Source organism: Halyomorpha halys, unplaced genomic scaffold (assembly GCF_000696795.3).
Source record: "Halyomorpha halys isolate HHAL.00 unplaced genomic scaffold, Hhal_1.1 Scaffold145.1, whole genome shotgun sequence".
Classification (NCBI taxonomy): Eukaryota; Metazoa; Arthropoda; class Insecta; order Hemiptera; family Pentatomidae; genus Halyomorpha; species Halyomorpha halys.
The window spans coordinates 697829-707476 of record NW_027115461.1 but is presented as its reverse complement, the minus strand read 5'-3'; the positions used below and the strand labels follow the sequence as shown (position 1 = coordinate 707476).

The 9648-nt window shown below is 28.6% G+C and overlaps 1 protein-coding gene across 1 annotated transcript; it reads left to right on the top strand.

The window, feature by feature from the left end:
* Positions 1-174: 174 nt before the first annotated feature.
* hoip (NHP2-like protein 1 hoip) lies at positions 175-4076 on the top strand. Its single transcript, XM_014416987.2, has 4 exons — positions 175-354; positions 432-549; positions 1763-1900; positions 3864-4076. Exons 1-4 carry the CDS (start codon positions 352-354, stop codon positions 3986-3988), a joined length of 384 nt encoding a protein of 127 aa, XP_014272473.1. The 5' UTR covers positions 175-351; the 3' UTR covers positions 3989-4076.
* The last annotated feature ends 5572 nt before the right edge of the window (positions 4077-9648 follow it).

Here is a 9648-nt window from a genome sequence, read left to right as displayed (position 1 = left end):
TATTATAAAACATAATTATAACAAAAACAATATTATAGTTTATATAATTTATAAAAGGATACTTTAAAGAGTGTTAATTCATGGTTGTTGTCAATAGAACCTAACACATAATATCGATAGTGAGAATTGTTTATTCTACCTCTTTGTCTATCCCTTCTACAATCCTGTTGTTGAGCGACGCAGTCATTCAGCTCCAGTTTGCCGGTTGTTGTTTATCGAAGCTCTGTGTTCGGGCTTTAAAGCTAGACAAGGTTTTAATTCCAGTTCTTCCTCTCAATTTTTATTATTAATACCTTCCTCCGTGAAGTGAATTCATTCGCCGAGAGGTATTTATTGCTAGCAATTTTCAGAATGGTAAGTTTGTTTACAAATATAACCTCGCTTACCCACGTGTGTCTTTGAGATTTAAGAATTGTTTGAATTTGTTTTAGACTGACGAAGTTAATCCCAAAGCCTACCCGTTGGCCGATGCTACCCTCACTGCTAAGATATTGAATGTTGTGCAGCAAGCTCTCAACTACAAGCAGTTAAGGAAAGGTGCCAATGAATGTGAGTACTCTTAGTATTAGACAATATATGTTTTCAATTTTTTCATGATATTATAATAGTAATTCCATTGCTTATACTGTTCTCTATATTTATTTATGTTAGAATTTTCATTGTGTTGCCATTGCACATGGTTGTGCTTAATGTTGTTTTCTTTGTCGGCTTATAGACCCGGGAGGCCCTTATCTACATATACTAGTTTCCTTGGCCTCTTCTTATTTTGAGCTATGGATCTCCTGTTTATTAGGCTTTGTTGAGACATGATCTTTATCCTGTCCATCCGTCAGAATTTCAGCCACCCTCTTGGTTCCAATGACAGAAGCATTCATAGTAATAAAGAGAGTACCTTACTTACTAATAGTTGGGTAGTTTTCTGCCACATGTCCTTCACATTGTAACCTCTTTACTTCCATGCCATGCTTGATCCAATGCTCCTTTTCTGACATTATTTATTCACGCATCTTCTTTCTTTAAAATTCATTTTTCCTTTAATACCCTAAGAACTATATATTATTATTTTCCCAGTCTTTTTTTCAACAGTATACCATGTTTTTAATGTTATTTTATGGGTTCTATGCCACTAATGTAATGGAACACGTTTGTATGGTCACATGTCATTTGCTATGGAAGTTCACAAGTTGATAATGAAACAAAATTCTCACATTTTAATGTTAGCTACTATTACTAATGAGATTTAACATGACTATATAGCTTCATATTGTGAATTCTATGATGATCATAAACCATTTTTAAAATGTAGATTCAGTGTAGTTCTTACCCGTTATACTTCTTTGATACCGGTTAATAGTAGATTAAGTGCAAGTTCTGTTTCAAAATCTAATTTTTTTCTATATTTGTGTTTATATACAACTAAAATGAATATTATAATGATAATATACACATTCCCTTATTAATTGTAGTTAAAAACTCTTAAAATCAGAACTTTACTTTAAAAATTTCAACAATTTAATTTGTGTAGGTATTTTTTGCTTTACATACAGGTATCACAGAACTAAGCTAAGCTTTAAGAGTAGATGTTTCATAACACTTATATATTAATTGTTTAAAATTGAAATTTTTAAGTTAACTATACTACATATCCATAACTAAATGGTGAGCTTAGCGAAGTTGAAGCTTTCAACAGCAGGGTCTCATATTATTAACTGTAAGATTTTTAAAATATTTATGTGATAATTTTTTATATTTTTATTTTTAGCTACAAAAACTTTAAATCGAGGATTAGCTGAGTTTATAGTGATGGCTGCAGATGCAGAACCACTTGAAATCTTATTGCATTTACCTCTATTATGTGAAGACAAAAATGTGCCATATGTTTTTGTCCGTTCCAAGCAAGGTATGTATATCTGTTAAATTTTCATACATATTAAAGAAAAATTTATTTAACAATTTTATATTTTATATACAATATTGAATGCTAAATCATCTAATATTGAATGATTCCTTCATTACAGTATATTTTTAGCATGTTTTTTATTACATACTTCTCTAACAATTGTGAGTTGAGCTATGGTTTTCAATGTGTAACAAACCCAGTTCAAATTTTGGCTCTGGATTCTTTTATTACAAAATGATTAGTGGGTTTTATCGTGTTAAGGACTGTAAATAGACACTCCCTATATTATATCTACTGTGTTAAATGCCTCGAATTAGTTGTGTGTATAGTGGAGGTCACTCAATCTCCCAAGTAAACTCGAGAATCTTGTATCTGTACTCGGGGTCTTTGATTGATATTTCATACAAATAATTAAAGATAGAGTTCATCTAATTTTTGAAAACACTAGAGATGTATTTAACCTTAATTATGAAATTGATTGAAGGTAGCTTCACTAATTGGAGGTCATTGCTGTTCAGATTAATTAACTTGTCATGTAAATTTATATATTTAAGTAAATAATAAAAACCACTTCACCAATTCTCTGGATTGATTGGCACTAGCAGGAAAACCTTTTAATACATATTTTTGACATATTAAGAAACCAGCTATGACCAGAAATTCTTTCGGACAGGGACCCATGCTGTGTACCATAACCCAAACTCAGCTGGAACTGGTTTTATTGAACAGATGTTATTCCTCCCTCAACCCCTCCTTTTTTAGGTGACTCTATTATATATAATACTATTTTTAGATGACTATAATATAGAATATAATTTTTAGATGACTCTATAATATAGAATATTATTTTTCAGAAGTCATAGTTTGCAAGTATTTAATCCCTCAGACTTTCTTCTCTGTCTTCTAAACCAGTGTTGGTATTTAAATAAACCCAAGAAATTTTCATTACTTATAACTAAGGTGTTTGTTCTTATGGCTGGGTAAAAGCACCTGAAACTTTTTCTATCCTGGGGCACGTTTATAAGTAATGTAAATGGGATGTTATAAATTGCTAATGATATTCTATATAGAGAGTATCATTCTAAGATTAAATATAATATAACTTTAACGCAGTACTACCAAACAGTAGGAGTATTCATAATCTTGTGTTAAATATGAATGAATAAAAATATGAAAACAAATTGCTATTTCAAACAAATGCTCTTATATTCCATTAACTCTATCCATTATGAGGTCATTTGTGGCATAATAAATCTATTTTAAATCTCCTTAAGTCGCCACATGTCTTGTTAAACATTGAAAATGGAAATATTTACTTATTTATTTTAGCTTATTGGGGTCGCTTAATATGTTTTCCTAAATACAGAAGGTTGTGAACCAGAGCAGCGGTTCTCAAATTTGGTGCTGCAGTCGATTGTCACTTTCTCAAAATGTCATAGTAAAGGAAAGAAAAAATATATTAATTTAAATGTGTATTCTAGCATTAACCTTAGAACTGTTGTTTCTTCTTTTCCTATGTAATGAACCCCTTTTTAGGATAAATGTGCTGACATTTTTATTTTATATTTTAGCTCAACAAGAGTACTGTAAACAAGTTTTTATTGTACTGTATGCAAATTTTTAAACAAAGTGGCAACATGTTTGTTATGCCTCGTACTACACATATGTGTATTATGCATATAATTCTAGGTTCTATAAAATTTGTTTTATTGAGGTTTTCAAACAAATAGTCTCTAAACCTGAATATAAAAATTTTTTATATATAATTTTTTTTTTTTAATTCATTCCGATTTGTTATATCAAGGTTCTCCTATATTCATGTTTTTATTCATAATGTATAAAATCATTGTGGAGTAAACTGCTTATGTTTGTAGCTATTCGTAATTAATATGAAAACTTAAATATGGTGTGGTGTATAATTATATGTATGTAAACTTTATTCTGGTTTGTTTCTTTTTTATAGCCCTTGGGAGAGCATGTGGAGTTTCACGACCTGTCGTCGCTTGTTCAGTGACAGTCAACGAAGGATCTCAGCTGAAGCCACAGATTACAAAAATACAACAAGACATAGAGAGACTCTTAGTGTAAATAAATAATTTGTTTTTGTTTTTTAAATACTATATAATAATAAAACTTATGATAATCCATTTATAATAAAATATCATAGCATTTTTTATTTGGTTGTTAATATTTTTCCTCCACTCCTTATTTACTGTCGAATGTTTCTTTAATTTTTTAATCTTGGTAGAAGTTTTATTAATAAAAATGGGAAGTTTGAACATTAGTCGAAACTTTACTCCCAATTTTTGGACTAACTTCAGGTAGTATCAAGAATCACTAAGTGAATAGTGAATTACTTGAGTATGATTCTTTCAAAAGAATCAATGTTTGATATACACATCTCGTAACTATGATGAGTTATTTAAGTTAACTGTGATAAATGCCTTGTCAATCTCAATCCTAATTTATGAAAACACTAAAGGTGTAATTTATTGAAGGTAGCCTGGCTAATTGGAGGTCATTGCACACAGCAACTTAAATAAACAGCAAAATAACCTGTCATGTATTTTCTACTTAAGCAATCAATTAAACAATAGAAACCTACTTTACTAACTCTCTGGATTCATTGGTACTAAAAGAAATACTTTTAGTATAATAAATACTTTTAGAAATCTTCCATAAACCTATTGATCATTGCATGCAGTGGGTTAAAACAAAAACATTTGCCGAAGTTGAACCTCTTTTTTTTTTAATTTCCTTTTACCTCAATATGACCAGTAATTGCATGATTTTTAAGTGCGTGTCTAAGCATATTCAACATCTGTATCAGGATAAGGTTATTGAATGAGACTGCCTATACAATCTCGCAACAAACAATTCCTTTTTTACCAACATAATAATTATATAGTTAATGTAACTTAAAATTGCCTATAAACACTTAATTATATAACCAAGTATTGAAGATCAAGAAATGTATTTTCTTCTATATTATTGAAAATAGGTTTCACATCTTCCAAAATAATTTTGAAAAGAAAAGAGAACATTAACAAAAAAAAAATAGTCAATAATTATTACAATTTTTATCGATCTACCCTCGTTTATGGGAAAAATTGAAGGAGATTCTTCACAAAAATTAGGTTATGAGGATTTTTGTGACAATAAAAGTGTTTTCTTTTTTTATAATTGGAAAGAACAGGTTTTATATCTTATAAAACAATTTATTCATCTTCAGTATTTCCAGGCATTCTCATATCTCTCACTACTATTCCGGACAAAGTTTGCTTTGTCCCCCTATGTGAAGACTATACCTTCTTGGTACATTTATATTTCAATCCCTAATATCGAAAAAACATTCCTATATCATTGACTTGCTCACCTTACATATATCCATTTACCTGATAAACGCAAGATCCCAACCTCTTTGAAAAATCCTTTGCTGTTGAACTATCTCATTTTGGAACTACTTACCCATATCCGTAATAGTACAAGAGCTCAAGAGGAGAAAAGTAAGTTATTTCAATCCAATTTTTAATTGGAAATTATGTATGAAAACTATGTATAATTACTAGTCGAAATTGATGAGTCTACCAAGTATAGTTAGAGGAAATAAAAAAATGTCATCTGTTTCAAAATGTTAAAAAAAATTAATTTTTCATTCGGAGTTCCGTATCTTTTATACTATTAACAATAAAAACCCAAAGAGAACATCATTTAATGTAGACTAAATTTGCTAAAAGATGAGCCCTAATTGAGCTATTTACATTCAATAGTTCTTAAGTTTTTTTTAAAACCAACATTTCATAAAAAAATACATTAAAAATCAATAGACAGTGATGTTTTGGGAAATCTGTACTTCAAAACCATTCAACATACAGATGTCTATTAGCACTCAAATTAAAGCTAGTTTAATGTTCCATAAAGTAGTTTATGACGTTTATCTACATAGGAGTAGTAGTTTTCAAGATATTCGACAAATTAAATTACCAAAATGTTGATTTCTAGTTGATTATATATATATAATCAATATATCAATCAATCAATATACAAATCAATATAAGACATATATACATAAGAAGAAGACATATATACATAAGACTATGTAGGTGTATGCCAGCAATCAAATTAAAGCTATGTACTATAAAATAGTTTATAATGTTTATCTTCGTAGGAGTAGCAGTTTTTATATCTGACAAAATATTTTGAAACAGCCGCCTTTTATTTCTCAAACCTATACTTGGCAGACTCATATATTTAGACTAGTAATTATACATAGTTTTAATTAAAGCAATAAAAAATTAGGGTGAAATAACTGCCTTTTTTCATTCCGGCTCTTGTACTTTGAAGCTTCCTCCTTGACATCATTCAAACACAATTTATATATTAATATCCCTAGTTTATCAATCTTCCGTGAACTTCTAAATAATAAACATCAATAAAAGCTTGGATAAATATGTATCTTTTGTTCGTATTTTATGTATATAATTATTATAATAGTTTTATTTAATTATGTTTAAAATCAGTTAATTTTGCCAGACAAATGCTGTTGAAATTGTTATTCCTAGGGGATCAAGTCTCACAGAATAAATATCGATTTTTCATTTCATTTACTTTTATTATGATTGAAAAGAACAGGTTTCATGTATTCCAAAACAACTTAAAAAAAGAAATATAGTGATATGAATAGTATTCAATTACTCGATGTGCCTTTGTTTATTGAAAAATTGAAGTAGATTATTTAACAAAAATTAGGTTATTTTTTCTGAACATAAGTATAAAAAAAAAAAAATGATATAACTTGTATATAAATTATTTAAAAAAGGGACCATCTTCCAGAAAAAAAAATTGTAATACAGGATAATGGATAAAATAGTACAGTAATAATGGATTTTCTTTTTAAAAAAAGGTTTAAGGTCCTGTAGGACAATTTTTAAAATAAAACATTAGAACCTAAAATAAATACTTGTCCATTTTTATTGTCTTACCTCTGTTTATGGTGTAAAATAAAATGACACTTGCTCTTGGCGGATGGTAACTATAGCTTCTAAAAGGTGGAATAATAAACTGCTATCTTAAGACTCGAATGTTCAAGACCCTTGGTAAACACGCTGTAAAATGTTGGATATACTTCGATTGTCAGTCTCATGGTAGCAGAATGATAAGTCGCACATGCTTCATCAACACTCAACCTCTTAATGGGGATTCTTTCAAACTGAAAAACTGCTTAAAATAGAGCTACCTTGTTATTGTTGGGCAAAAATCATCTATAGTTGAAACTAATAGCTAACATTGCCATGGATACGATATTTATTTATCAATGATTCATTCATAAATAAGGGTCGTATCCATGGCAATTTTTTCCCATCTCTGCTGCCTGCCCCACGTAACTAAGGAAAACGGAGAGTAGCGTTAAAACAGCTCATTAATTTAAAGTACAGTCAAGTATTCAAGTTTGTATGGGTTTCTCTTAAATCAAGAAAATACTTGTAAAAGATACTGATCCATTTCATCACCAAACATTGGATCTTTTAATAAAAATATGCAAATACTTTCAAATGTTAACTTGTATAAAAGTATTCACTTCTAATTATAAACAATTACTTGTTTTCAATTGAATGCGAGCCACCTTTTACTTAAGAGTGAATACTGGAAAAACCATCAACAAAATAAATATTTGGAAGATCAATGATTGACCAACCGTGTGTGATAATAAAAGGAAAATGGTCTGGGTACGGTCAAAGAAAAAAAAAATTCATGAATGTTATTATCAGACTATTTGCATCATTTCAACCATTTTGAAATTAGATAACAATTAATGTTTTCGTTTATTATAAACAGGTTTATTGTGGTAGTTTTTTATTAGAACCAATTTCTAATTATTAAATTTAAATAAAAATTGTTGAGAAAAAAAAACTTTGAATCAATTTAAACCCACTTTTTTTTTTTTTACCTTTGCCGAATTCCTAAATAAATTGAACAAATAAGAAACTACACCAAGGTTTTGCAAATAAAAATAGTTGAATAGTAAAGAAGATAGAAGTCTCATTGTGAACTAAATTTGATATAGATGAATATTCGCATTTTATTATGGAGATTTAAAATGAAACAATTTAAAACTTATTTTAGAAAAATAATAACTTTTGACTACTTATGAATGAAAACTCTATTAAACAGTAATAAATGTTTTTAAAATAAATCTTATGTTTAATATTAATTTATGCATTGTACGTATAATAGTCCCAAGATATTTTATTCATTATTAAATATAACCTAGTACAAAAGAAAAATTATTATTAATTCATAAAACTATTTATTCTAAGCCAACATTGCAAGGCTAAAAAAGATACAAACACTTAATTGGCGTAAAAATAAATGAGCAATGTACATTAAAAATTAAAAAAGATGTAAAGTGAACTGTTTAAGTTTTCATCTTCCTTTATTTTTTATTTTACTCTTATTCCCTATTTCCATCTTTTAGTGGGCACTGTATTTTTATACTTCTTTTTTATCTGTTGCTTAAAATCTTTTGTTAATTATGAGAGATAGATGACCGTGGATGATGAATGAGGAGATCAGGTTGGGGGTGCGGTCAATGAAAAACACAAATAAGAACGATTAACTTATTTTAATGTGCCAATGTTTCGGCTAGAGTTTCTAGCCTTCTTCAGGGCTAAAAACAGAACAAGATAACAACCACAGTAAGTATAGAAAAAAAAAAAAAAGAAAGTATAAACAGAATAATTTTACACATAAAATGAATAATTTTACAAAATAGAATTAATAAAATGAAGTGATGAGAGAAGCGGGAAATAAAATGTATACATAGGTAATTGAAAAAGTGGGTACAATAACATACTTAAGGAAATGAAATAAAAATAAAGTTATATAATGCAAAGAAGTATGAACATATTAGTTATTATTAATTTAAAATTTAAATATGAAAAGAAAATGAAAATTGAGAGGAAGAAAATATATGTAACAATAATAGATGATAAAGAGGCAAATTATAAGTATAGTGTATAAAACTTATAACGCGGGTAAGGAAAATGGATAAAAGTGGAGGAAATAAGGGGAAAGAGTAAATTAAAGAAAGGGGAAAGAAAACAAAAAAGAAAGGAATAAAAACGAACCTGTTCGCTGGAAGATCGAGCGCCTAATGGATACAGCGCTAATGGTGGTCAAACTCAGAATTAAAAAAGCCATTACAACAATGACTAAGTGTTTAAAAATCTTTTGTTGTTTAAGTTTCACTTTACGTCCTTTTTAATTTTGAATTCACATTGTTCATTTATTTTTACTCCGTTTAAGTGCTTTTATCTTTTTTTAGCCATGAAGCGCAGGAAAAACATTGGCTTATATAAACATTTAACAATATTAGTTTTTTCTTTCACTGCGCCCGTCTTCATTTTAAATAAGTGTATTTGCTTATACTTTAAGCAAACACTCGATTTGTCACCAACCTTGTCATATTAGTGCAAAATATATATTTCACTTTATACAATAGTTCATATTATAGTACAAGAGCCGGAAAGAAAAAAAGGCAGTTATCTCACCCAAATTTTTGATTACTTTGAAGAAAACTATGTAGAATTACTAGTCAAAATTGATGAGTATGCCAAGTATAGGTAGGGGGAATAAAAAATGGCAGCTGTTGACAGCAAAACCTTTAAAAAACTCTAATTTTTCATTTGGAGCTCTATATCTTAAAAACTACCAACACTAGAAAACCTAAGAGTACATTATTTAAAGAA

Coding starts and splice junctions, on each gene's coding strand:
- hoip (XM_014416987.2), top strand. Junction 550..1,762: donor AAGGAAAGGTGCCAATGAAT/GTGAGTACTCTT, acceptor TTTTATTTTTAG/CTACAAAAACTTTAAATCGA. Junction 1,901..3,863: donor TTTTGTCCGTTCCAAGCAAG/GTATGTATATCT, acceptor TCTTTTTTATAG/CCCTTGGGAGAGCATGTGGA.